Genomic DNA, 27,897 nt, shown 5'->3' with positions numbered 1-27,897 from the left:
GGTGGGGAGAAGAAAAGCCTCTGAAATTTTAGGCAGCTGAAATGGGAGCTGGGGGAGAGCCAAACCACAGTTTTCTGGCTGAGATTCCTCTGGTTGCTCTCGCAGGTCAAAAAGAAGCCGCTCACCCTGTCAGGTCAGCCACGTGGAGTTGTGCTCAGTGTGGGGTCAGGGAAGCAGTGGGGCTGAGTACCAGAGCTGGGCAGGGAAAACCCACATGGGAATGAAAACCCACCTGCATGCAGAGACCTAACACACTTCTGTTTATTTTACAGTGAACTAAGTGCCAAATCGAAAACACTGCTACTGCAAATAGTAGAAGATGGAAAGTTGGATAGTAAGTATTTAAACTGAAATATTTGGCCTGATCACTTCATGAATATTGCTAGGTGTTAACATAAGTCCACATTCAGTTCTGCATTGTAGCCATATAAGAACACAGATGTTTCCTGAACCTATTGTAGCTGTGTGATGCTGCTTTGTCCTGGTTGTCCCATCGGGTAGATCTTCAGAATGGCCCTACAGGGGAGAACAGCAGAAGGAGATCATCTGAAAATAGCCAGCCAAGCATATACGAAACAGGCAGTTTGGGGAAAATGCATAAGCTTACTTTGTGTTTTAAAACTCTGTAAGTCTGTCATGAAATTTAGCTTCTAGAGTCCATAGAAAACTGTGAAGTTTTTCAGTGGCAGTGGTTTGTTTGCCTGGTTCATCCCCTGCCCATGTACTTTGTTACTTCTAGCAGTAAAACTGGACAGAAGAGAAATACGCTGTTAGAGAGTCCCTGACGTCCTCAAAGTTATTAGTTATTGTTTCAAATACTTCACTACCTGGGCTTTGTTGAAGTGATGCCGTGACTTCATAAATCAGTCTGATGTTTGGGTGGTCCTTTGTGAAGCCAGGATTTGGACTCAGTGATCCTTATGGGCCCCATAAGACTTGGGATATTCTGTGATTCTATGAGATTCTTCTCATCTGTGGTACTTATCCTTTTGCTGATAAGAGAGTTTTGCTTTAGCTGGAAATAATAACTTTATTTCACCTCTTGGTTCTATTTGCTTTTTCCTTATGCCAGATTCAGATACAAAACAATCAGAAAACAAAAGTTCCACAATACTGTGAAGGATTAGGATGTCAAATGTAAGCAAATCCAAAGAAGTAATTTTGCCAGGGATGCTGCTTTTCTATTAAAAAAAAATAGGAGAGACAAATGAGACCTATCTGCAGCCTGCAAATGCATATTGTTGCCCACATAAAATCTGTTCCTGCCAATTCTCAATCACCTTTCATAACAGGTCTTTCAAACAATACCAGCAGAATTCCACATCCTACTAAGAGTGTAATTACCAGCCTGGTTTAAAAGAAAGAAGTCTCTGTTGATTGCACCGATAGTCGTCTTTCTCTTCCCCTGCCACTGTCTTAGCTGTTCTCCCAAAAATCAAAATGGAAAACTCCAAGTAGAATCACATTTGTGGGGGGAGAGCCGAGTAATGAGAATATAATGCAGATCTCTATTTGCCTTTGTGTTTTGCAGAACCCTGGGATTTAATCCCTGAAATCCTGCAGTAATTTTGCTAGTAGTTAGCTCCAGTCTAATGTAGCTTACATAGATATTAGGTAAGAGGAGGATCAAGAGAACTGCTCAGCTTGCACCAAAGATCAAATAAAGGAGCAATATTCTTAATGATGCTCGAATTTACCAGGAGCCTGGGCAGTGTTCTCTGAAAAGAAAAACACAAGCAACCAATTAAGAAGATAGTACAAGACTGTAGTAATAATATTTCTAGGTGTTTTCTTTTCCTATAAGCATTCAGCATATACAGGGGAAAAAATGGCTGGAAATAGTGGCAAATAAGTAAGGTTTCATCTTATTCTTTTCTGTTGCTCAGTATTTAAGCCAGGCTGAGGAATAGTTGTAAAATGGAAAGAAGGCTCTGACCGCTGTCCTGTGGTGTATAACCAGGTATTGTAATTAGCTGCTCTAGTTCTTTTGCTTCCTTTCCTGTTTTCTCAGCCTTTTTATTTCTTCTAGGTTCTTCATCCGCAAGGGCAACTGTACCTCTAGACTTGTTCAGGAAGCAACCTTCTGGCCACCAAAGCTTTGCACTGAACAGCAGGGCCACTGACGGTAGCCCAGAGCTGAGGCCTGGGCTTGGATCCATTACTGCAGAGGTATGGCACAGGGATGCTTTTATGGTGGATCCTTTCGTTCTGGACATTCTCATGAGTGCTCATCTGTGAGTTCACAGTGCAACATGTGGCCCAGTTTCAGTATCACATTCATAATTGATGGTAACAAGTCGTGCTGTATTTATGCGTATCAAAAGCATTAGCTGGCCCTTGAATGTTAATAAAAATGTTGAAGGAGCGCTTGTTAGAAATATTAATATCCTTGAAATATTTTTTTTGTCTTCCTAGTTCTTGTTTATCGAGCCTAGCGAGTTAAAGACTTGGCAAGCTTCTTCTCCAGTGCCAAGCACTAAGGTAGAAAAGGATCGAACTGTGATGCCCTGTGGGACTGTGGTCACTACTGTAACTGCTGTGAAAACCAAACCTCGACTAGAAGGGAGGTCATCCCCATTGAGCACAGGTGAGGAAGTCTGGTTCGTTCTGTGTTCACCCTTAGGATTGTCTGGGGAGGAGGGTGGGGGTAAGAGAGGTTGGTGCAAGGAGGAACAGGGATGGATGGAGAGGTATCATTCAGGCTTCTCTGGGGCATTGATAGTGATGGTTTTTTTTGGATTCTTCAAAATCAGGTTTTAAATTTTCATGAAACCTTGTTGCTACAAGAGGAATGGTTAATGCTGCTTTTTGCACTTAGGTTTAAATTTCATGCTGGAGTGCCAGTGCAGAACAGCTTGGTTTGAGTGGGTGCTTTTCCACATGACAGAAGTATTAGAAACATGTGTGCTTGCTGATGGCAGTCTTGTGCTGTGCCTTCTGACTTCAGTGTGTATTGTAATCTCAGATGAGGATGAGTGTCATCCTGGGGCAATCTTTTCAGTGTACCTTTCTGGAGCAGACTGATTCCTCTTGGGATAAGAATGAGAGTAAAACTTCTATGCAGTCTTTGGGTGCAGTCTCACAAAGAGCTGCATTCTTTAAAGCTTTCAATGCAGATCTTTTACTGAAGCATGTACTGTCTAATGTATTGCAGAAGATGTTTAAAAATAATTTCCTGTGTTTCATAGTTCTTTTGGGGTCACGTTACCATAGAGAGCACGCCCTAAGGATTTCTATAAACAACTTTCTCAAACAATTATGATTTGTGCATTTGTAAATTGATACAACAGATCCTTGTTGTTTTCACAGTAGGTGCCTTAAATAGTTCAAACAACAAAAAAGTTTGGTTTTCAGGTTCTCCTGTGAAAACTCCACTCAAAGTCAAAGTGGTTGAAAAGGATTTTTCTGTTCAAGCTCTCCATTCTCACGGTGCTCCAGTCAGCAAAACTTTATCGTCTTCAGATACAGGTAATAGAACCTTTTGAAGCTTCTCATTAGAAAACATCTCTCTAGACCGTGCGTGGGATTAATGTAACCCTGTTAAAATAGCAGTGAACCCGCTACTGGCTTTCAACAGGCACTGAGATGTTTGTGTTAGCAAGCACTGTGGTTAGGGGTATAGCAGTCTTGCAATAGGAATCTGTTTTTAATTGGTGATTTAAATTACTGATTTTGAAAAAGCAGCAGTGCGGTTTGGAAAGGGGAGACGACTGCAGAAAAGCCAGGCTGGCTTTCCTCTTGCTTTTGAATGAAAAACTCTTCCCTTACAAAGGCACGAGGTACATTGCGCAAGGTGAAAACTCTCCAAAATTTAACCTTAAGGCCATTATGTAATCTCCTGTCTGAAGAAAAGGCATGAGGCTGTCTTTAGGTAAGGCAGACTGAATTTTCTTCCTAGCCCTACCACTGCTATTCTGCTGTTATTGTGTTTTTATGCTGATGCAAATACATAACCTGGCTGAGCCTGTTTATCTGCTTTCTTAAGTGAGCTGGCACACAGTTGAAGAGGCTTCAGAGCACCAGGTAGCTTCAGTAACACCTTTAATTACAAATTCAATTTGAATTAAACTTGTTTTTGACTCTGTGGCATTTTACCTTTTTGAGATGCAGCTCTGAGTTTTCAGCACCTTCTTCAGTCCTTTGTGGTTTTGCCATTTGCTCCTTAGATCTGCAGGCAGCAATGGAGAAAGATGCGATGTAATGCAGCTGTAAATGGCACGTGATGTGGAGTTCTGTTTGCTTTGTACAGATTTTGTGGTGGGATAATCTGGAGATGTTCTAGAGTGCTTCTGGAATGGTCAGAAAGCTTGATGAGAGACAGATGTGTTGGCCAGAAGGCAAAATCTGGGCAAGAAAGTGAAGCAATAACTCTTGACTCTTCCTTGAGTGGTAGACCAGTGATACATACCACGAAGCAGGGTGGTATTACTGAGCCAATTTGGAAAGCCCTAAGCTTCTGAGTTTTCCATTATAACTGGTTCTGATATTGAAAATGCAAAGCACTTACTGGAAAACTTGTCTGAGTTAAGCTCAGAGCACACTGAGATGGACAATGTTTTCCCTTCTTGGGGAGTGCAGGGGAATTCCTGTGAGATGTTAATACTTTATTGCAGGAAGAATTACTCATTAGAACAAAACCTTGAGGCAAATGGAAGAAATGCAAAGAAGCATAGTGTGTGTTTGCTGTGCCAGAATGTAGCACAGTGTAGCAGTGTACTGAAGTAATTGGCTGCTTGGTCTGGGTTTCCAGAGTCTTATGAGTGGGAAGGGCATGGGTTTGTAAGTGCAACTTCTGTATTGTTTCTGCATAGGATGGATAATGTACACCGGATTGAAAAGAATGGAAAGACAAGACCCAGTAGCTTGGTGGTGGATTGGAAAATATTTTGTTATACATGGTGTTTATATCATTCCTTCTGATTTCTTTACATTACATACAAGCTTTACATACAAGCTTTGCCTCTCCTTGCTTTTTCTGTTTCTTTCTTCACACTGAAACAACGCTTTCTTTTCAGAGCTGCTGATACTGAATGGCAGTGACCCTGTTGCAGAAGCAGCCATTCGACAGTTAAGTGAGTCTGCCAAGCAGAAGCTGAAGTCTCCCAGGAAGAAAAGCACCATTATCATATCAGGGGTGTCCAAGGTAGAGCAGAAAACAACAGGTTTACTTCTTACTACTGTGAAGTCTTTGTTCCACTGAGCGTGACCTGAATGTGCATTCTGTAGTTTCCTGCTCATCAGGACCTATGTCGGCCTGTTTCAATATCTGCTTGTCACTCATTTTTAACAGGACATTTAGATGGTGATGATCAGTTCTTACTAGAACTTGGTTATATGCTCCTCTCCTTTAGTGGAGCTTAGGGAGCCACATGATGGTTTTCCGATAGCCCTGAGCAGTGCAAATAGAAGTGTAAAGAGAAGAAAAGAGCATATTTTTTTGCAGGGAGGCTCGTTTTTGGTTTTGTTTCTATTTTGTGGTGTGCTTTTCTTTTATCCAGCAGAGTGGTTTTGTGTCAGCATTGTCTCTCTGTTTACATTTCTTTTTATCTCCTCTGGGCAGACCTCTTTATCTCAGGACAGTGAAGCCGCACTGATGATGGACTACGCTGCAGCCATGGACAGTTCCTGCAAGGAAGCAGATCCCCCACCTGCTGGAGAGGAAGTGATTGCAAAAGAAACTTCTGATGAAAAACTATCAGCAGGTGCTTCAGAAACAGCACCTGATACTGACCCACAGCAGAGTGCCCATAAGGGTTGGGCTTTGGAGAATGGCAGCCAGCAGTGGGACTCCAACACACTCTTAGACGAGAGCTGTGAAGAAATGTCTGGGAGCTCGTTAAGTGTTTCAGAAACTGGGAGCGTGAAAAAGTCTAAAGGTATGTGATCCTTACCTCGCCTTTAGGAAATAACTGTGGTCTGTACATCATTGGCAGTGTCATGCAATATTGTGTAGTAGTTTATCCTCTGGTGCTGCTTTTTCTCCTTAAACTCTGTGTAATTGTGGTGTTGGTGGAAGCTGTCTTGCTAGAAGCCACAGAGTACAGTTCTCTGGTTCTCAGAGACATGGCAGGCTCTCTTAGATTATTCTCCATCAGCAAATGGAAGGACTCACCCTAAGAAGTTAAAAGGCAGATCATTAAACCCAACTCATATCTGGGAGGGTAAAGCAAATGAAGGATCAGATCATTTTGCTTATGTAGTTACATACCTGGATAGCCTCAGCTTGAAAATACCTTTGTGTTTCCTTTATAAATTCAGTAACCTCTGAGGCTGTTGTGCCGTTTTGGGGCTGCGACGTGGCTTTTAGGAAGTCTGGAAGAAAATCCAGTGCAGTGGTCACCCACCTGTGCAGGTGGCACACCAGTTAAATGGGATGCGTGTTGAAGTTGGATAAATCGTTGTATATCTCACCCATCTCCATCCCTCTTTTACATTATCCTTTTCTGTGCATTTCTTACCCAGGGACTTCTATACTTAGAGACAGTATAAAGTGGCATATTACAAAACCTTAGTGCAGTATACTAGGCTACAGTGAGGCTGCCCAGGGAGGTGGTGGAGTCACCATCCCTGGCAGTGTTCAAGGGCCGTGTGGATGTGGCATTGAGGGATGTGGTGGGTGGGCTGCTGGTTGGACTGGGTGATGTTAGAGGTCTTTTCTAACCTAATGATTCTAATGCACCTCATATAGCCATATACTAGACCTCTTCACCAAGGCTTGATGTCTTCTGCTTTTTTCACAGCTCTGTTGTTCCATCCTATAGTTCAGGATGGCACAGCAACCATCAGTTTGGTGCAGACAATCAGGTGTTAGACAGTCTGGAATGGATTTAGGTGACTAAGCATTAAGTGATTTGACTTTTTTTGGAGTCTGGAGAAGTTTAGGAAGCAAAACCTCTGGACTGTTTAATGTTTTGCCGTAAAGCAAATGGAAGTTTGTAGGTGAACTGTTGTTTACTTTGTTTCCATGTGCAGTGTGGTGCAGATGTCAGCCTTCTGAAAGTTGTCTTTGCGCAGTATAGGACAGGACTGCTAGAAAGGATGAATTGTCTCTAATATTGAGACAGTTGTCTCAGCTTTTCTAAAGCCATCCAAAATCCCTTATATACAAATCTATCTGTGAAAGTCTTGAACCTCTGCTTACAGCTGAGTAAGTTCAATGGAGTGAGATAGGAAAACATTCCTACCTCCTTTCCCTTGGTTCAGTTAATTCCCTTTGAAAAACAAGAGCAGTGACAACAACAGCAATCAACCAAAAACCAACCACCCTTCTGCTTCCAAAAGCTTCCTGAATGGTATGAATGTCTTAAAGTTAGCATTGTCTTTCACTATAATTTCTACTCTTGAATACCTTTGTTTTTCACTTTTCTGACTTCCTGTTTCTTACCCGTTCCCTTTTATAAACTTAAGAGGACCACTGTGCCAACCAGAATTAATTCCCTACGCAGTAAGTTGCTTTTGTCTTATCTTTTAAAGAAAATGTAGCTTTACAATGGTGCGCTCATTGTAAAAATCGGAGCAAAATGTAGTTTGGCACCTGTTTTCTTCCCTCATCCATTTCTTTCCTCCCTCAAACTGCCTTCCTGTGCTCAGATGCCTTAGCAGCTTTGTCTGCCCCGACAAATCATTCCACTGGTGGATGTGCTGTTCAAGTGGGTCATGCAGAACAGGCTTCAGGGAAGGCTCGGAGGGCTGCTGTGTGCTCCTGCTCTCTCTCCATCATGCCCATTCCTGTTGTATCTGATTATCGGTTGAACATCTGCTCATGCAAACACATGCGTGACTTCATAACTGGATATGCACACACAGAACACTTATTCTAAAAACTGCTGCTTACAGTTGTTCAGATTTCCTTTTTAGCTGAACTCCTAGAGCTACAAGTACTTTCAGACACCTCGATTAAAAACTGCTTTGGAGTTAGGAAGGAATGGAGAGAAGCAGTCTCTGTTTGTGTCCTTGTAGATGTGGAAGGAAATCTTCCTCCAATAAAAAAAGAGATTCAGAAGTGACCCTAGCCCCACCAGCCTGTTAGAACAGCCTGAGCCGGCCCTCAGGAGCCTGTGAAGACCAGCCAGTCTGTACAGCATTCTTGAGGCACTTTCTGCTTATCTCCTGGTGTTGGGGACAGAGTTTGGCACGTGGATCCTGTTGAACTCAAGAAGCAAACGTGCAAACAGCACGAGCATTGCCGAGTTTGTGATTTGCCCCATAGCCTGCCTTCCTAGCAGGGGTGTGTGCCTCCACAAAGCTGGAGCTACTGTCTGGCAGCGTGCACCCACCTGGCTGGAGACCAGTGGGTAGCAGTGGGGATGTGAGAAGCTTCCAGCTACCAGTGATCTCAGTACCTCTGAAAACACAAGGAGCTTTCACCTCGGGATGCTGCTTTTGATGAGGCTGTGATGTTCTCAGAGAAGTGCAGCCTGCTTTTTTTTTGTAGCTGCAACAAGTTGTCCCAGGTGACCAGCACAAGTTTTGCAGCATTCTTGGTTTGGTTCTGTTCCCCTGGGTGGGAAATCAAGCAGAATGGATAGGACAAAATAGCTGTTTACAGATAAGCTCCATCCTGCTCCTCCTGCTGGCACAGCTTCAGCTGCAGCTGCCAATACTGCTGGGCAGAGCAGCTGAGGGCTAAAACAAAAGCCGCACAGCAGCAGTACCCCAGCCTCTGCATATTAACAACTGTCAGTATCAGGGGGTAAAACACTGTTTTTTTTATGCTGTTGACAACAGCTTGAAGTGGTGCTGCCTTGCCGGAATGATCAGTCAGGGGGTGATGGGAGAGCAGACAAGATTCAAGTCTGTGCATTCCAGTTGCCTTCAGCTGACTCCTGCATCGATCCCATTGTGCCCGGTGAGCCATGTCTTGGCCACAGCAAGACAAGATGCACTAGAATATTGCATAGAATATCTTCCCGGATGCTGAGCGCTCAGTCCTTAAAATAAAAAACTAATAATGCTGAGCACATGTTTGTAACTGTTCCAGTCTGAACAGCTTCTGGCTGTGTGAAGCAGGGCTGCTGTGCATTGCCTATTCTGCAGCTGTTGCTTTGCAAAATGACACACAGCCCGTGCCCAGTCCTTAGATGACAGTGACGTAATCCTTGCTGTTGCGCGGTCACATGCAAGAATTAGTCTGTGTGTTGCTTTTTGTATCCCTTTACAATGGGAAGAAAAGCAGAGCAGAGACCGTGCAGTGACAGGATCTAATAGTTGAACAAAGGAAGAGTAAGGAAAGCTTATGGTTGCGCGGAAACAAGTTGTGGAAGCTTAGCCAGGAAGATGACTGTCCTCGTGTACCTGAGTGCCAGCAGGCTCCCTCTGCTGGCTTGCTACCTGGATCCTCCTTTGTTCAAACTGGCTTGTGTCACTGTGACAGCAGCACTGCCCAGTTCTGCACTGAACTTGTGCTGTTTTCACATTGGGTTGTTGTACCAAGAGCAGGCAGTGTTCCTTGTGCCTCAGGCACACGGAGTGCATGGGAGAAGGGAAGGTGGGAGCTGGTAGGATGCTGGCTGCAAAACCAACCAGGGCTTGCAAAGAGGGAAAACCATTGGTGTCTTGTGTTGCCAATATGACTCCACAATGAGTTATTATGCAGCCAAGGCAATGGCAGCTAGGTTTGATGTGGAATCAAGAGGAAGGGTAAGAAAAAAATAAAGGAATCTGGATTAACTTGCCAGAGAAGAGACTCAGTCAGATTTCTGAGCCTATTGTAAGCAGGTGTAGTACTATTTTTAATATGCTTGAAGTGAATTGTTTTTCCCAACAGTATTTTAAACCAGCGAATGATGCTGCTGTAGGTGATGCTGACGAATTTGGGTAGGAGATGGGCAGTCTGGCTGTATGAGCCTGCTGCGTGTGGGCTGACATACAGCCACTGACCTCAGGCACCAACAGGATCCTCCATGTCAAAATGCCTCCTTCACTTTGTGTATAATGGGCTAATCTTTTCAACTCTGTTGACTGCTGAAACTACAGAGAGTAACGTTTCTTCCTCTATCTCTTTTTTTAATAAAATACTTAGTACTTTTGTTGCGCTGCAAGGATGGAATATGCCTGTTTGACATTTAAGTGCCCAGTGTACAACCTGTGCCAAGAGCTGTGCATGTGTATGTGTGAACACTATTGTAGCTTTCAGAAGAGCATTAGAAACAAAGGAGAAGGAAGGTGACTTCCACAAGATGTGTGAATTCAAAGTTGAATTCAGAGGATTAACCTGCCTTGCAGTTGCATGGCAGCTTTCCTTCCTTTGCAACTGCAACATTTCAGAGAGAATGGAAGGAAAAAACTTCTTTAGTGCTCTTCTCTTCTGAACTCTTTGGCTAACTGTAAGAGCATGGACATATGCATAGATCTAGAACTACCGCCGTCTGTCATGAATCTGAGCGATTCAGTTTGCATGATACTTGCATGGAACATGGAGAAGCAGACAAATGCATAACTTCATGAAGCCTGAATTTCTTGGTAGTGTTTGCTTGGGAAAGAGCTGGGTCCAGTGAATGGGGGAAGGCAGATTGAGCAGCATGTAATGTGTGTGTGCGAGTGCCCGAAAGCACTGACTGCTCACCTTTGCCAGTATCCGAAATCCCTTCATTCCAGCATGGGACTCGTACCATTGCGCTCACTCAGTTACAGATCATCAACACTGTGGCGCTGGATGCACCACTCTCTTAGCGTTTTAACATAGTTTAAATAGTTATGAGAGTGGTGCTTAAGCTGGAAATGCTGAGACAAAGGCTTTTTTTCTGTAGTGATGCAGTTATAGCTAAAGCTGCAGTGTAGAAGAAAGCAGCCTGGTCAGTCTAAAGTGCCTGTGCCTCTGCTCTGTCCTTTTCCAGGTGGGATTTTGAGAAAGAGTGCGAAGCTCTTTTTCCGTCGCCGCCACCATCAGAAGGATCCGGGAATGAGTCAGTCGCACAACGATCTCATCTACCTGCAGCAGCCCCTGTCAGAGGAAACGCGCAAGAAGGGAGGCACCCTTTCACGTATTCTTAACAGAAAGTTGCTTTCCAAGAACAAAAGCAAGAGCAAATTGAACGGTGCTTCGGCAGAACCGTTTGCATAAGGCTGAATGAATGCTCTCTGACGGGGTACTTGCACACCAGTTGTTTACAGAGCAGTACCAGAGAACACAGATACAGCTGATGACTTGCGTAACATGATGCTTGCTAGTGCAGTGGTCCAGGAGTGAACAGAAGGATTGTATTTTCTGTTTATTTTTCCAGAACAGCTTTCTCTCTGATTACTATGAAGTTGCTGCTCCAAATACAAGCAGCACTACTTGCATTGTGACAGCTTTTGGAGGACTGCGTGGTGGTGTTGTACAAGGTGAGGGAGAGCAGGGAATGGTGCAGGTGGGGAGGAGCTGCACATGAGCACGTAGTTGGCTGAAGCAGGGAGCTGAGAACTGAAGAATCGTACCTGCTCTATGATTGAACCGCTGTCAGGAGAGAAGATACCGCTGTGCTTCCGTGCTGCGGCATGGAGCAGTAGCAATGCAAGTCTCAGCTTGTGTTTCTGGTCAGGCTGAAAGGGAAAAGAGACCCAGACCCACTTTGTATTGTCATTTGAAAACGGGTAAGTTTTCAGAAACAGAACTAAACCGCTGATTGAGAGAAGAGCCTACTGTAATAACTGTAGCCTGCTATAAACACTGCTCAGTCCGTGTAGGTGGAGAGAGGCCTTTTTATATTAGCCATAAATCAATAAATTATGCAAATACTTACACTAGCATATTGTTTAATGTTCTGTACGTAAGTTATACTCTAAAAAACAGAACTTTTTAAAGAATCTACTTGCAAACATTCACAACTTCTCTGTAGCTTTTCTTCCCTGTGTGAGAAGCTGTTGCTGCTAATATAAAAACCTGTCATAGGGGCTCTATTTCCTTCTCCCAAGTACTTGTTAGACAAGCATATATATACCATCATATCAAATGCGAAGTTAGGAGCAATAAGTCTTGAATAGAGCGTATTTAACCCTATATAAGCTTTTCATTAGCCAGCTTGTTTTACTTGCCAAATATTTACTGAGATCTTAGAAAACGCAGTTGTGAAGAGAGCTTTATAAAACATAATGATTGCATTCCCTCAGTCTTTTGGTTTGTAGCTCCACCAGTGTTGTCGCGTGGTGAGTGATGGTTTGAGTTTTCTATTTTCCTCATTAAATTAGAAAATCTGGTGTAAGTAAAGGCACAGTTCTTGTTTGAGCTGCTGAGAAGAGCAGAAGGGCAGGATTTCACAGGTGTCACCTCGTAGTTTGCCTTCCTGTACATTCCTGCTGAGGACAAAGGACCAAGCCTGTTGTCTTTAGCCAAGGAAAACATCCATTCCATTAGAGCTACTGACATGAACGAATGATGGATTCGTGTTGCTTTGCCAACAGCGGTTCAGCCCCACACCTTGCCCCTTAATAGAGATACGAAGATTTGCAGATATTTTGGTTTTCAAGGTAACTATTCTTTAAAAATAGAAAGTCACTGAGGAACAGAAATGTGTTTTGAAACTTGAGATGGACTTCAGATTCCATAGTAAATTCTTCTACAGGTTATTTTTTACCAACAGGTTAGTAAATAAACGTACTGTCAGAATCTATTAACTGAGTCTGCAGCTTAAAAATACCACTTGTATGTAAAAAATCACTGTAGAACAGCAGTCTGGCCTATCAAACGGCTGTATGTCTGAGCGTGCTGCTTATTATGGAAACACCTGAAGGCATTTGTATGTTTTATGGATTGGAAATTTGTTACAAACGACTGTCCCGGAGCTGTAACGTGCTTCAGAATCCCAGTTCAGTAATACGGGTTTATCCTGCCTCAATGTGCTTGAGCACTTCTGTTGGTTGTTAGTTTAACACAAAGTGGATCTCTTCATTTGTACTACAGCGACTTGTGATCCAAGCATTCAAAACTCCGAATCTCTATTCCCTCAGCATGTACTTCTTCCATGCAAAGGCCATCTTTGTGTGATGGGGCAGGGTAGGAGGTGAGATCCTTCCAGTTTTCTACATGGTCATTTTTGTTTACTGAAGGAAAAAAATCTAACCACAAATTCAAGAAATCAAAGCGAGACTGAGCTCCACAGGTAGCATCATCTCAAGAGCAGAGGGAACATGTAACACTACTTGAGGTCTGTTCGCATTACTGAAGTGGGATTTCACTGACAGAAGTGTTATCATTTACTGTAGAATGTGGTGGAAATAACACTGAACAACGTGCTGCCTGCAGCAGAAGGGTTTGCTTGTGCGTTACTCTGAAGAACAGACAGGCCCTGAAGCGTTGTTTTGGGTTGGTTTCTTTTTTGGTTGATCCTTGTTAAGGTCTTGGTTACTGCTTAAACCCATGTCTTGATGGTGGGAACTGCAATATGTATATATATGTGTATATGTATAACATACTGCAAATTGTGTGAAGGTTTGGGCTTACCTATATTAAGAGAATTAACCATTAAGATGAGGAAAGCAAGGTGACTTGTGTTAAGAGGGAATCTTGGTCTTTAATTGCCTTCACTCCTCAGGAAAATAAATAGCATTTGGTTTGATGTGTGAATTCCACACGTGGCTGGTTGTTCCTCACCTCTTCCTACAAATACTTTGTGTTGCATTGGAAAAACAAGCTGAAGTACCAAACCCAGTGGAATTCAGTGCTGTTTTCCCTCCCCAGATGATGAGGTTGCCTTTTAAGATCAGATCTGAGCAGGTGATTTTTGTGTCACTTAGCAGCTGTGTCAGCTGTGTGCCCACTACCAGAGGGATCTGAGCTTCTGTTCCAAGCAGGGAGGGCAGGATCTGTGAACCAACCTCCTGCTCTGACCTCCGCAGGAGGATTTATTCCTGTGTTAAGAGTTAGCATATGCTTCAGCATCTCACTGAGCCACAGCCTCGGTGACAAACAATTCAGAGTTAACTCCATCACGGGGGCGATTACTTGAAGCTGAGGGTGAATAATGTCGTTTCACTCAGGATATCCAAAGTGCTACTATGCAAGGTGCTGCTGGCATGGTGTGGAGGTAACTGGGAAGGATGGGTGTGAGGTGTTTCCAATACTGTAGCTTTGTATTTCCCAATAATGCAGTACGCTCTGATATTCCTGGTGGGGTTACCCTTTTTTTTTCCTAGTACACAACTGTGACTTCTTCCACTGTGGCTTTTTTCCCCGCTTTGTTTTTATGTGAGTGCGTGTGTGTAAAAATGCAGTTGGTGCAGTTACAAAGCCTACGATGTACAGATTTATTACATCACTAAGAAGTGTATGGGTTTTTAAAAGGAATACTATCGCTGTACATACAATAAACACCACTTGTCTCTGTGCTGTGTGCTGTCCTACATCTCCAGGCAGCTTTCTGCTCTCCTCACCACGCTTACCTCACGTTTATTGCACATTCCCGAAGTGCTCAGCTGAAATCCCCTACTGCTCTCACAGCAGCCTTTCTTCATTTTACCTACTGCTTTCATCTTGAGTATTCGGTTTAATTTCTGTGCTGCGAGCAGAATCACGCAATCATTAGAGCTGGACAAGATTCAGTACAACCACCTCGTGCCCACTGACCACACTCGGCCTCCCCTCGCTGACTAAAACGCAGGGCATCCCCGGACGCCCCGAAGCCAGCGCTTTCACACAGAATGACCCGGGTTGGAAGGGACCTCAAGGATCATGTAGTTCCAACCCCCCTGCCCCCTTTCCTCTTTGAGTTCCCAGGTGCTCTCGCAGCTTGCGAGGCCGTGCAGGCCGCACACCCTACCTGAGCCCGTCCTCCGCTCTGGGGCGGCGAAGCAGGGCCGGGCTACCGGTAGGATCGAGCCTCGGCCGCGACTCCCGCCCCGGCTGTCTCCCGTCACGGTCATCGTCCTCGCACCGCCCCGTCCCGCCGCCTGCCGCCCTGTGTCCCCGCAGCATCGAACTACTCCTCCCATCACGCTCCGCGCCCGGCGCGGCTTCCGCTGGCGCGTGGTTTCCGGAGCGGATCGGAACCCGGAGTCCGGATCCGATCCGGCTCGGGCCATTCCCAGGGCAGGTAACGCCGTTTCCCCGCGCCTCCCCCCCGCGCCCGCGCCCCGTCCCCGCGGATCTCTCCCCCACCCCGGTGCTCCGCTCCCCATCTCCCTCTCCCTCCCCCTGGTGCCGCCGTCCCCCCGCTCCCTGGTGCTCGCGGGGCCGGGCCGGGCCGGGGGCGGCGGCGAGGGCTCCCGGTGCGGGGGGGCGGCCCCGCCGCCTCCTCCTCCTCCACCGCCGCTTTCTCCATGCCGCCTGTTCTTTGTTACAGGGCCGCGCCGCGCAGCGCGGAGGGAGGGCGGTAGGGAGGGGGGCGAGGCGGGTCCGAGGCAAAACCCGGCGGAGCCGCTCCCGGATCCCGGGCCCCGCCGCCCGTCGGGCTCCGGGCGGCCGCTTTGCTCCGCCGGCCGTGCCCTGCAGCACACGCCGCGCTTAAACCCGGCCCGGCAGCACGTCCCCGCGCACCGACGGGCTCCGGGACACCCCCCGGTGCCCCTCGGTTCTGTACGCCGCCGGGTGCCGGGCGGGAGGGAGGGGTGGCGCCTCGCTTTGTAACGGCCGGTCCGTAACGGCCGCCCCGCGGCGTGTGGGGCTGAGGGGCTGCCCTGAACACGGCGGGAACGGAGAGCTTCGGTGTGAGAGGGGCCGGGGTGTGCCCTGAGGGAAACAAACACGGCCTATGTGCTGCAGCCCCCTCAGGCACCGCTGCGTTTGGTTGTGAGGGTGGAAAATCCTGTTTTCCGTGCTGTTGTCCGCAGTTAGACCTCGTACCTGTGCAGCTTTTTTATGCTGCTTAACGCTGGCTGTTGGTGTATATAGAGATTCTGGAGTTTCCACAGAAGCTTTGTGAAACGGGAATGTAATTATATGCAGTGACTTAATGGAGCATTTTCCTGACACAAATACACGGGGGAAAAAAATAATGGGATGTGGCCCTGAACAGCAGCCGATGAAAATAAAAGCCCAGAAGTCTGTCCTCGGTGTTTGATCTGCCCTTTCTTATGCTCTCGGTGAAGTAGGAAGGGAGGAGAGGTGGGCAGCCTGTCAGGAACTGGTAGCAAGGTGCAGAGTGAGAGTCAAGGCTGAGGGATGGGTACGTCTGATACATGTTTTTCCTTTCCTGCCTTTTTCCAAAGCCCAGCAGGTCACAGGAACCGGGGATGCTGAATATGAAACGCTACGATGTGGAAAATGCATGTTCTGGCTCCAAAAATGAAAGCTAACCTAGCGCAGATAACTGACACGCAGTGCCTAGTCAGCTGGGTGACGTATAGTTGAGTGACCCTTACGGTTTCTCTCCGTCACCTTGAGCAGTGTCTATTCTCTTACGATTCCTCCTCCCCTTTATTGCTGTTCTCAGCCTATGGCTACCAGAGTGAGATTGACCTTGCTGCCTCAGTGATGCTGCAGCTCGTCAATCTGCTGCTTGGGAAGCGTGACAGAGAGGAGGACGAAAGGGCAAGTGTCTCTGAAGAGCAGCTTGCACAGCACTAGTGCTGATGTGCTGCACGCTGTCCCCCGTGTATCGAAACCATTGTCTGAAGAGAAGATTTGTTAATTGAGTCGTGCTTAGGGTGAGTCTTGTCAGGGCACAAACTACATAGTAATAACTAGACACGCACCTCTTGAGAAAGCACAGACCATCCACAGGGCAGAAGTTAGAAAGCAAAGCAAGCCCTGTTTGCTTTCAGTCTGTCATTCACCCTGTTTTGCGCTGGTTTACTTCAGGTTTCCGATTCATTTTGTATGGTACGTTCAGGAAAAGAAGTTTTAGGAATTTCCCTGGACTGCTGCTTCTGCTTAAATGTTTTGTTAGGTATTTTTAGTACAAAACCGTAGCTGGGACTGACTTGTGTCTCAGAACTGCAGTCCCAGCCCCTTACCATCAAGCAGTCATTAGGAAGGGCTGTGCTGCTATGGGCTTTAGGAAGGCTAAATGGGGAGCACGACCCTGCAGCAAACCCCTGGCCAGAGCCCTCCTTGGGCTGCTGCTCAGATAACTGAGAGCAGAATCCCTTGCACCACAGCACCTGTGGGTCTTGTTTCCTCTTATCTGTCCATTCTCTCACAGGTTCAAGCTCTTACTCTCTCCTGTTTTCTTGACTGACATCCCTATAATTTCTGCAGCCTGGTTCTCTATACATTCTTCCTGTCTGTACACCTGCAGTAATACAGCGGTTACTGAGGCATTTTTAGCCACTTAGAGTTTCGTTTAACTTTCCATCTGTACCCCTGCAGGGCCCAGTCAGCATCGTCACTCCATAAAGTGATGTTTCAATAGTGTGTTGAAAGTAAAAGTCAGCCACAACTAACATCACTTTCTGTGTTTTGGCAGGTTTAAAAAATGGCTGAAGATGGCAGTGATGAGACTATGTTTGTTTGTAAGTATTAAAAAGAAGTTCGTTTACTTCTCCTTGTGTGGTACCCTAGAGGGTACCAGTGAGGATGGGGTTGCGATGTCATTCCCTCATTGCAGATGGAAGGTGGCACACAGCCTTTTTTTGCTCTTCCACACATTGTTGGTCTCGTATTCCCTCTGCTTTGATTATTCACCCACAATGCACTGAGAACCACACGTAGTTTATTCCCTCATGTAGTTTGGGGCGATGCTTGTTGAACCTGTGCAGCAGCTATTTTTGTAGATGTAGAGGTTGCTTAGGTGCAGTCAAAAGATAAGAGGAACAGAGAAGTAAGTGCTTTGTTTCCTTTGGCAGCAAAGCCAGTTTGAGAGGCTGCCATTCTGGCAGTTTCATAGAATCATAGAATTACCCATGTTGGAAAAGACCTTGAAGATCATCAAGTCCAACCACAGCCTAACCAGTACCCTAACTCTAAAAACCCTACACTAAATCATATCCCTGAGCACCACATCCAAGCTGCTCTTAAACACAACCAGGGATGGCGATTCAATCACCTCCCTGGGGAGCCTATTCTGGCAGTTTCTTCCAGGTCTCACTGGTGGTGACAACCTTTGCAGGTAATAATTGAATTCCTTTCAGCAATCTGTTTTACACAATCCTCCCTGGCTCCTCCACCCTCGTTGGTGTTGGAAATTTACATTTAACCCAGATTATATCAAGCGCAATGTGAACTACAAGTAATTGCACTTGATACGTGTCGAATATGGAGGAGTGGTGCTGTGTTAAGCCGCACCATAGGGGAGTGGAGGTGGCTTGGCCGTAGGCTTGAGGTTTGGTGGTGGTGTGTGAGTAACACCTGCCCACCTGTCCTTCCCTCTGATCCGTCTGTGTGGTGCTGTACAGCAAACAGGGCTGGGAAATTCATTCAGCTGGAAAAGGCACTGATGGGAGAAAATGGTTATTTCATGACTCGGTTCACCAAGGGGGGCACCACAAGCTGCAGGAACCCCACAGATGTTGTTAGTTCACTGAGATAAACTAGCAGGGAGAGGTTTCCAGTTAAGAACACTGCATTTTTAGCAGAAATAGAATCACCAAGGTTGGAAAAGACCTAAAAGATCATCCAGTCCAACCAGTCACCTATCACCAATAGCTCCCACTAAACCATGTCCCTCAATACAACATCCATTCGTTCCTTGGAAGGGCATATTCTGGAACAAAACTGCTTTATCTCTTGTTCTCGTTCCAAAGTGTAGCCACTTTCTGTTTTGCAGCCTTACTGGGGTTAACTGACTTGCCCTTGTGAATGTGGAGCTCTGAGAGGATAACCTGTGTGTGATGATCTCTTATGCTGCGTCAGCTGCTGACCAGGCAGGGCAGTTTGACTGCTGTTTTTCACAGCGAAGCAATGTGAACGCATTTGAAATCCTGCTAAGCTGGCTTATTTTAGAAAGTTTCAAATTATCCTACCCTGAAAATTATTTTGTTGGAGCCTTTCAGCTCTGGCTAATTGACGCTTATACTAACAGTTAATTTAGGTGAGCTGAAAGTGAGCTAAGGAGTAGTTTGAATGTATTGCTTAGCTGGCTTGTTTGGGAAGACACCGGAAGCAGTCTCCATGCGCTGCTAACTCAGTGCTGGCTGCTGCCCACACTGCACCTGAGGAGTGTGATCGCATCAGCCGTGGCTCCAGGCAGAGCTTGTCTCCTGCTCTGCCCTCATGTCCTGCACAAGATCCCCTGTTGGTGCCCAGGGATGGGGTTTGTCTCTTATTTCTAAGAGGACTACACTGTCCAAGCTGTTTCCAAAAGCCGGTGGCACAGTGGTAGAAGTGCCGCTTTCAACACCGTAGGCCTGGGTTCTAAACCCCCCTGTGGTGCAAGTGGTAGAAGTGCCGCTCTGCTACACAGGAGGCTCGAATCCTGGGGGTTGGACTCGATGATCTCTAAGGTCCCTTCCAACCTGCACGAGAGTGTGAGACTGTGATACTGTGATGTATTTTACTTTGTGATAGACCTTGTACCTGGCTCTTGAGAGAAGGAGGCAGCTGTTCTACAGCAGCGTATTCCATGAACTCTGTTTGCTGTCTGCTTCCTTGCAGGGTGCGAGGACTGTGGGCAGTACCATGATTCAGAGTGCCCTGAGCTGGGCCCAGTGGTGACTGTCAAAGATTCCTTTGTGTTGAGCAGGGCCAGGTAAGGAGCATTTACGTTAGTTCTTTAAATCACGTTTGCTTTTTATTGGGTATTATCACTGTTTCACTTCTGGCTGAGAAGCGAAGCCCTAGTCTGTGAAAAGGACGCAGCCTTTATTAAATAGAAAACTGATGCATGCACTTAATTGCTCTTCTGAATCAAAGCCAAAAAATAAGTCGCTGCTCATCAGAATTTGGCCTTTTTTCTTAAGTTTCTGTCCAATAGCTCCAGATGGGGGGATGGCTTCTGCCTTGGTCACGTATCTGCAGCTCCTTCTTCTCCTCAAGTGCATCATGCTGGCTTCAGACAAGCGTACACGGATTTCCCAGTGCTGTGAATGGTTCTGTCTTCCTGCGTGATATTATCTCTGTTATTCCTCCACAGAGAAGCAAAACAAGTTGTTCTCATTATTGTGACTCTTTACAAATGATTATGGATAATGCTCCTGTCAGGAAATCTAAAGCAAAGTAACAGAAGCAGCCACGCTTGCTAAAAGAAACAAATAGACTAAATCTCACTTGAAGAAAACACCACCGAGTAGCATATTATTTTTTACTTCTGGCACTGTAAGCAAAATTCAGTATAAGGTGTAAAATGCGGAGCTTTTGCTAAGGAGAAAAGACAGTGATAATGCAGATGTACTAAAAGTCCAAAAAGGGAAAGGAGTTTATGTAGCTCCATGTGCTTCTTGTTAGGCACAATAAAAACTGGTGATGGAGATGCTTTTCTAATGCACAGAAAGTGGCCGATGCAGTAATTCCCCAACCCATCCCAAACAGATCCACTGACAAGCTAAACTGTTATTTCTTACCTTTTATGGTGGGGTGTGTTTTTATTGCCTTGTGATTTAATACTCTTGTTTATTCTTATGGGAGGACTGTAGTAATGTCCAGATGTTCCAGCTGTGAACACTTGTGAATGTGGTGTGTGCATTGGTTTTCAACTGCTTTTAGCAGATGCGTAGCTGTTCCCTTGAGGAGGAGCTGGCTGCTTGGTAGTGGATTTGAAAGCAGGTTTTGAAATGACCATATTACAGGGAAAAAAATAATATACATATATATATATATATATTGTTGAAGAGTTTACAGCCGAAAACAGGTAGGACTAGAAATGGAAACAAGAAATGTAATTGAAACAAGATGTAATTTAGTTTACATCTGGGGAACAGTAGCTGAGAGAGTGATTTGTCTGAGGTTGAGGGCAAGTTTAACCACAAACCTGGATACGGATCTCTTAAAACCCAGTCTAGCTGTGTAACCACATGGTAGTTGTTTTCCTCTGCTCTGCTGAAAAGATAAAATCATTCCTATATGGTTAGGGAAAAACAAAGTGATAAGAAATATCTCCTGAACTTCACCAACTCTACTACTGTATAATTCTTTTATTAATACCAAAAGCTTTTTTTTTTTTTCTTCTTCTTCTATTTTTTCAGTTCATTTGCTTATCACTAAGATTGTAATCTTTTTATGTTTCCTTTTGTGTAGACAGGAAAGCGAATGAGGCAGCGTCAGCCTTTATAGAGCAGTCAGTATCCTGCCTGATTGGATTTTCACCCATTAGCACAGAGCTGAAAGAACAGGGTTGAACTTGTTGTCTGACAAAAGCATCCTAATGTGCACACAGCAGTGTGGTCAGAGACACTGTTAAAAGCCTTGCTAAAGTCGAGGGAAGTTGTATCTACTGCCCTTCCCTCGTCCACAAGCCTCTGTGGCAAGGAGTGTGTCAGGTGTGACTGTTTCCAGTCCCCTGTTACTCTGTGCCCATAAATACCTCACAAAAGGTGAGTTTTCCCAAGGAGTGAAGCAGGGCTGACCAACCTGTAGTTCTTTTTGACTCTTTCCCGAAGATGAGCACCATGTTTGTTTTTCTCTAATCATCAGGGACCTTTCCTAATGGTCATGATATTTTAAAGATGATATGGAGTAGCTTCACTATGGTTCTGGACCATCCCCTTCCAACCACGGGCTCAGCCTGTTGAGTCCCTGGACTTAGATGGGTGGAGTGCTCTTAAGTAATTGCTGACCTGGCCCTCCTCCACTGCTGCCAGTTTTTTCTGTTCTGTTTATAAATCCTCGTAGCAATAAAGGTATTTTGACAGAAAACAGTTTTCTGTCACTGGAGAGTGGAGGAGTAAATGCTGACATCTTTCTACCCTGGATTCCTGCAATTTCGTCCCATATATGACTCAATTCTTCATTCAATCCTTAGATCATCTCTGCCTTCTAATTTGGAGATAAGGCAGTTGGAAGATGGGACTGAAGGAGTATTTGCTTTGACTCAGCTAGTGAAACGTACCCAGTTTGGCCCGTTTGAATCCAAGAGAGTTGCCAAGCTTGAAAAAGAAACAGTTTTTCCCCTAAAGGTAAGATGTAGCATGTGAAAAGCAATTAAAGGGAATCAATTTCCCCGTGATGGTTTTATGCTACCTGCCACTGTGGGAAAAAATGGATGAAGAATGTCACTGGGATATCTTTGAGGTACACACTATAACAGTTTATGTATGGAAGCATTCTGTGGGCTGGATGCAGAAGAGCTGTTTTAGGGGCTTGTGCTTCCAAAGCAGCAAATAGAAATTATTTTTAACTTTACTTTTAATTTTGTTATGTCTTTATCACATATATAATTTGCTCGGTAGGTGTTCCAGAAAGATGGGCCCTTGTTATACTTTGACACCTCAAATGAAGATGATTGCAACTGGATGATGATGGTGCGACCAGCTACTGAACACGAGCATCAAAACTTAACTGCCTTCCAGCATGACAATGATATTTATTTCACCACCTCCCGGGACATCCCACCAGGAACTGAGCTGCGAGTGTGGTATGCGGCTTTTTACGCCAAAAAAATGGAAAAGCCAATGCTGAAGCAGGTCACTAGTGTTTCCAATGGTATGTGTGGGGGCCTTTTTTCCTTCTTAAGGACCCAAACTTGTTAGGGACTGCTAGTTGTAACTGATAGTGCTGTTAATCAGTTAGGCTCTGACCCTGAATGTGTTAGTCTTCAGAGTCAGGCTAACCTGTATACATGCTTATCTTACAAGAAGAAAGCACAGATTCTTCACCATGATATAACTCAGCTTGTGAAAACAGAAGGATGACCTACTTGATGATTCAGCCTCTTCAGGCTCATCAGACTGGATAATTAGTTCTTAATTGAAGAACTGGTAGCTGCATCAAAAACACTTGAGGATACAAGAGCAGAGGGGCTCAGTCGTCAATGTATGTCTAAATGTATATGCAGATTTAGCAAAGAAGCCACGTTTTTTCACTTGTAGTGAAAATGTTTTGGTTTTGCTTGGAACTGCTGTACAGTTCTGAAAAACTTTTACTTTATGCAGCTTTGCAGGGAATCCACTAGAATGCCAGAAGCTCAGAAGTAAGCCTCCATTCCACTTGATTACCCGTGCATTGGCTAAAAAGGCAACAGATTTACTAGAGCCCAAATTAGAATTGCCAGAGGTCTTTTATCCCTCTGCCCTTCTATTTTTTTTGTATTTGCATTTCTTTAGCTAAAAAGCAGGATCCTTCAGCATTGCAAGGGCAATTTCTGTTGTCGAGTTGGGTGTACTCCCATATGGTGTTATTGCTACGCTGAGTATAATTTGGGGTGACAAATGGCCTGCAGAGAGGTCAGTGCTAATAACATACAGCTGATCTTGGTGGTAAGCACAGTCTGGAATACTGAATCAGTCCTGTTAACTTGTTTCTGAAGTGAAGGTTTTTCCAAGTGGTATTAATTGAAGGGTTTCATCTTTTTCCTCTTTAATTTAAACCATTCATGTATTTTCACAGTCAAAAAGGTACTTAAAAAGTATTGTGAATGTATGTCCTGCTTTCTCTCTTCATCACTTTAACTATATTCTCCAGAATATGAAAGGAACATTGTATAAAATTCGGGAGCAAAAATGTCCTGGTTAGGATTTTGCATGAAAATGTTTTCTGCAGGCCTGCTATAAAGCAAAACCTTTTGATTATAGTTCCTGCCATCAGCAAAGAGCAAGAAAATTAAAGGGTCTGGACATTAAAGGAATGGAACTGTTTTTCCTCTCCATAGATATGTGCTTGGTAGTGATGGAGTGTGATAAAGATGGGAACAAAGTCTCGTCAAAGCCTTCGACTGTCGTCTTTCCCCATAAAAAAACAAAGAAATCCAGCATACCAGTAGCTGACCCAACAGGTATGGAAAGTTATGATAGTTTTAAGGGAGACAGAGGGCAGGTATAGATCTAAAAATCTGCTAGGTATACAACTTCTCCATAGTTATCACACTGACATAACATTCAGCAAGTATTAATTTAGAGAGTATTTGAAAGCCCAAATGGTGCTTTCACCATTGCACGTGCGCAGGTTAAAAAGTGACCAAAGGGACAAGAATTCCTTCAGCCAGATGATTTTCATGAAAACAACTTTGTCTGACTTTGTAGGTGATTAGGGCTGGGTTGTGGGGAGTTGCAAAGAAAATCTTTAGACCTTCTGTGCAAAGTGCAATTGTTGAAATGATCAGGATCTAGAAGAAAACATGAGAATGTGAGTGTAAGAATAGTGCTGTTTGGAAACAGGAATGCTGGCCATCTCCACATTGCAATAATGCTAAAAGACTGTTTTTGAATTATTGGGAATCATTCAAGCTGGAGAAGTGGGCCCATGAGAACCTAATGAGGTTCAACAAGGCCAAGTGCAAGGTGTCTTACTTGGGCCAGGGCAATCCCAGGTGTTTATACAAACTGGAGACAAGCTTTTTGAGAGCAGCTGTGCAGACAAAGACTTGGGGATCCTGGTGGACAAGAAGCTGGACATGAGCCAGCAGTGTGTGCTTGCAGCCTGGAAGGCCAACGGTGTTCAGGGCTGCATTAACAAAGGGGTGGCCAGCAGGGAGAGGGAGGTGATTGTCCCCCTCTACTCAGCTCTTGTGAGGCCCCATCTGCAGTAATGTGCCATGTGTACAGGGGCCCCCAGTACAGAAAGGATATGGAGCTCTTGGAATGGGACCAGAGGAGGGCCAGTAAGATGATCGGAGGGTTGGAGCACCTCTCCTGTGAAGGAAGGTTGAGGGAGCTGAGCTTGTTTAGCTTGGAGAAGACTTTGGGAAGACCTCATTGTGGCCTTCCAGTATTTGAAAGGAGTGTATAAACAGGAGGGGTATGAGTGTTAACAAGGGCAGACAGTGATAAGTCAAGGGGGAATGGTTTTAAACTGAGACAGGGGAGGTTTAGGTTAGATATTAGGAGGATGTTTTTCACACAGAGGGTGGTGACACACTGGAACAGGTTGCCCAAGGAGGCTGTGGATGCCCCATCCTTGGAGGCATTCAAGACCAGGCTGGATGTGGCTCTGGGCAGCCTGGTCTGGTGGTTGGTGACCCTGCACATAGCAGGGGGGTTGAAGCTAAATGATTATTATGGTCCTTTTCAACCCAGGCCATTCTGTGATTCTGTGGTTTTTATGTATTTATTACAGTGTGGGTGAGATCTGATGTGTGTAGTGTAGAATATTGAACATTCTAGTAGTAGCCTCAGAGAGCCTTTGATTTTGGTTTAAGAGACAAGAATGAGAAGGAAGAAATACATTTATCATCCCATTACAGATACAGATCATTCCATTACAGGGGTCCCTAAGTAGGGAGAGATTAACTGACTTGCTTACTATCATACAGGAAATCTGTGGCAAAAACTGAGGTACAATTTGAATCTCCTGTGCTGGTGTTCACTTGATCTAATTACAGTGTCGTCCTCCTTTTCTATATGCTATGGAATATTCCTTTCTGTGTGTACCAAAAGTATGTGAACTGGTCCAGATTTATGAGATACTCTTGAAAAATGTAGACAGATCATCCAAGGACTGAAAGATAATAGACTGTGAACAAAGTAAACATTTTCCTTTGTTTTTAACTCCGGATCCATTTTCCTCTATTTCTTCTCTTGTGCCAGCTGATACGCTAATTAAAATACTAATACTGGTAGAATATCCAATTAATTAAACTGCTCAAAACCAGGTTTTCATTATTCTCACCCATACATCTGTTCACCCAAATGTTTTTAATCTGTGATGCTCTGCAGGGAGAGCAAGGAGGATTTTTCTACTTCTGTCCTCAGCTCACCCAGGAGAGTTCTGGTAGCTCCAGTTTTAATGGTGCAGAGAAATACTTTTATTGTGCCTTTGATCATCACAGTTCTTTAGAAGGTGATAAAGGGATCCTTAGGACTTTACAGAAGCACCAGTGTTCTCCCTTGCAACCATTTAGATTCTTTTCTGTCTTCAGGTGTTCGTGCCTGCAACATCCTGAAGTGGCCCCAGAGAATAAATAATTTTCTTTTGAATTAAACATGTACAGGCATCTGATTACACTGGTGGAATATAGTTGGGAAGTCAAAAATTAAGCAGCTGCCTCTGTGAGCCTCTTATTGTTTAAATCATCGTTTGTAGTGCACAGGGAGTCACTGCAAGCTGAATAAGACTACAGGGATTTACTACTTTCCCAAATTGGAAGCTTTAGAGTATTTCTTCTTGTGATTTAGTGAGCACTCCAGAAGGTAGTGGAGCTGCAGAAGCAGAGCCCAGCCAGTGGACATGTAAAGTGTGTTCATCTGCTTTCCAGGAGCCTCAGCTGTTGACAGGTAAGGAGTGTTAAAAGTTGGTGATAGAACTGAGAAGTGTTAGGAGAGCTCCATTCTTCCAGACTGAAGCTATATCTTGTCCATGATGTAGCAAGATAAAGGTTTTATGTTTGTGTTCCTTTGACAAAGAGGGTAGGGGTGAGGGGTAGGGAAAATGATATTATTAATTTGGCAGTAAACAATCTCTGGGCAAACAACTTAGATACTGAATCTAAAAGAAAGAAAATGATTATCAAGAAGATAATATGAATATTAGGAATATCAAGGATGGGGAACTGCATCAACAGTGTATAAAATTAGTGAGTGATCCCAGCTTATGCTTAGTGATACAGTCTGGTGTTTGTTACACAGATATAGTAACCACAATTAAATGTGGGTCTTTTTTCTTCCTTTCATTTGCAGCTATTTTATTCGATTAAAAAAAAAATAAAATATTTAAGAGCTTTCACCATTTGAACTGTTATTGGAAGGGGCACTGAGGTTGCTAAGTAACATGGGCATTTGGAAAAAAGGACCCATTATCACAGAATCCTTAGAGTTGGAAAGGACCTTTAAAGGTCATCTGGTCCAGCTCCCCTGCAACAAACAGAGAAATGCACGGCTAGATTAGGTTGCTCAGGGACTTGATCCAGCCTCACCTTGACAGTCTCCAGGGATGGGACATCAACAGCATCTCTAAGCAGCCTGTTCCAGTGCCTCACCACCTTCACTGTAGAAGACTTTGTCCTTATGTACAACCTAAATCTATTATCTTTAAGCTCGGAATTATCAGGGGCACAGCCTGTTTCCAGTTGCATCTAACAGTCCTAAAAATTGCAGTCCATGGTAGTAATTGTTTGAAGGTTTATCAGACTGTTTGCTTTTAGTTAGGATGGTATTGTGACTGCTTGTGAAATCATTTGAAGTGAGTTGCTGTTAAATGAGGTTGGCCTGTTCAATAGGCTTCAACTGGATCAATCTCTTGGCATATTTCATGGTGACCTCTTTACACTCTTGCTTTTTCCACCCATTCAGAGCACTTGATGAGTCACCTGGAACAAGCTAAATGTGCCCCCCAAACCAGCCAAAATGAGGCTGTTGCAGAGAAAGTAACAGAGGCTCCCCCTGCGGATCCACCAGTGGTTTGTGATGCTGCTAGTGCCAGTACAGACTCAAGGAGGAAGGCCAGGCGGGGAAGGAAGATCAAAACAGCAAAAGCAGAAGCAGAGGCACCCCTTGTTGTTGCTGAAGAGAAAGATCCTGCAGGTAAAACAAAACTGTAGGAAATGCTACGTACATACCTCCCTTTGTATACCCTTATTTCTCAGAGAGGCTTACAAAGTGGCAAAGACAGGGTGAGGTTTTTAGGATCATCTCTAAAGGAGGTAAGTACAAACTTATGTTTCTGTCAGTTCTGTGTCTGCAATAAGGGTTGCAACATTATAGATAATAGATTATAATTAACATTATAATCTATATCACATTATAACATTATAGATAATAGATTAAGATAGATTACCTGCATTCTCTTGCAAAAGTTTTAGGAATTGAAAGGGCCAGAGAAATGCAGGACAGTGATTATGAGAGACCTGCCTAGTTTTTGCAGGAAGGGACAGAAGAAGCATCCTCCCTCAAGAAGGGATACCTTTCTTTCTCTCCCACAAGGTGTGTTCTGGAAGGGGCTTTCTTCAGGAACTTGCTGCCCTTTAAGAGAAGGTCAAGTAGAGAATTTCACTGTGCTTACAGTCAACTGCCCCCCCTAGT

General features: G+C 44.6%; 2 protein-coding genes and 1 long non-coding RNA gene across 13 annotated transcripts in view; 2 read left to right on the top strand and 1 right to left on the bottom strand.

Annotated features, from left to right (window-relative positions):
* C2CD2 (C2 calcium dependent domain containing 2) overlaps window positions 1-13,548 on the top strand; it is a 34,363-nt gene extending 20,815 nt beyond the window's left edge. For 3 of the 4 annotated variants that reach the window (XM_015883068.2, XM_015883064.2, XM_015883082.1), the window contains exons 8-14: window positions 273-334; window positions 2,030-2,169; window positions 2,416-2,587; window positions 3,355-3,468; window positions 5,016-5,143; window positions 5,561-5,876; window positions 10,836-13,548. In XM_015883068.2, the coding sequence (XP_015738554.1) occupies window positions 273-334; window positions 2,030-2,169; window positions 2,416-2,587; window positions 3,355-3,468; window positions 5,016-5,143; window positions 5,561-5,876; window positions 10,836-11,062 (1,159 nt within the window). In that variant the 3' untranslated portion in view covers window positions 11,063-13,548. Of the gene's footprint in view, window positions 1-272; window positions 335-2,029; window positions 2,170-2,415; window positions 2,588-3,354; window positions 3,469-5,015; window positions 5,144-5,560; window positions 5,877-7,407; window positions 7,445-10,835 lie in introns of all 4 variants that reach the window. The other variant, XM_015883074.2, reaches the window with a different exon arrangement.
* Window positions 238-5,009, bottom strand: LOC116654373. The gene is made up of 2 exons (XR_004309579.1): window positions 4,096-5,009; window positions 238-1,718 (listed from the first exon to the last, which is right to left on the bottom strand). It is a non-coding gene; the product is annotated as an uncharacterized LOC116654373 (long non-coding RNA).
* Window positions 13,549-14,897: 1,349 nt separating the features above from the next.
* The window catches only part of PRDM15 (PR/SET domain 15), a 31,068-nt gene continuing 18,068 nt past the window's right edge, over window positions 14,898-27,897 (top strand). For 4 of the 8 annotated variants that reach the window (XM_015882991.1, XM_015882973.1, XM_015882982.1 and 1 more), the window contains exons 1-8: window positions 14,898-15,008; window positions 17,322-17,367; window positions 19,448-19,541; window positions 21,750-21,903; window positions 22,177-22,429; window positions 23,595-23,717; window positions 26,056-26,154; window positions 27,169-27,399. In XM_015882991.1, coding sequence (XP_015738477.1) covers window positions 17,331-17,367; window positions 19,448-19,541; window positions 21,750-21,903; window positions 22,177-22,429; window positions 23,595-23,717; window positions 26,056-26,154; window positions 27,169-27,399 — 991 coding nt within the window. In that variant the 5' untranslated portion in view covers window positions 14,898-15,008; window positions 17,322-17,330. Of the gene's footprint in view, window positions 15,009-15,538; window positions 16,561-16,714; window positions 16,803-17,321; window positions 17,368-19,447; window positions 19,542-21,749; window positions 21,904-22,176; window positions 22,430-23,594; window positions 23,718-26,055; window positions 26,155-27,168; window positions 27,400-27,897 lie in introns of those variants that run through there. The other 4 variants (XM_015882957.2, XM_032449045.1, XM_015882967.2 and 1 more) reach the window with 4 other exon arrangements.

Source organism: Coturnix japonica, chromosome 1 (genome assembly GCF_001577835.2).
Source record: "Coturnix japonica isolate 7356 chromosome 1, Coturnix japonica 2.1, whole genome shotgun sequence".
NCBI lineage: Eukaryota > Metazoa > Chordata > Aves > Galliformes > Phasianidae > Coturnix > Coturnix japonica.
Note: the sequence above shows the minus strand (reverse complement) of the source record. Positions and strands in the feature narration are given on the sequence as shown.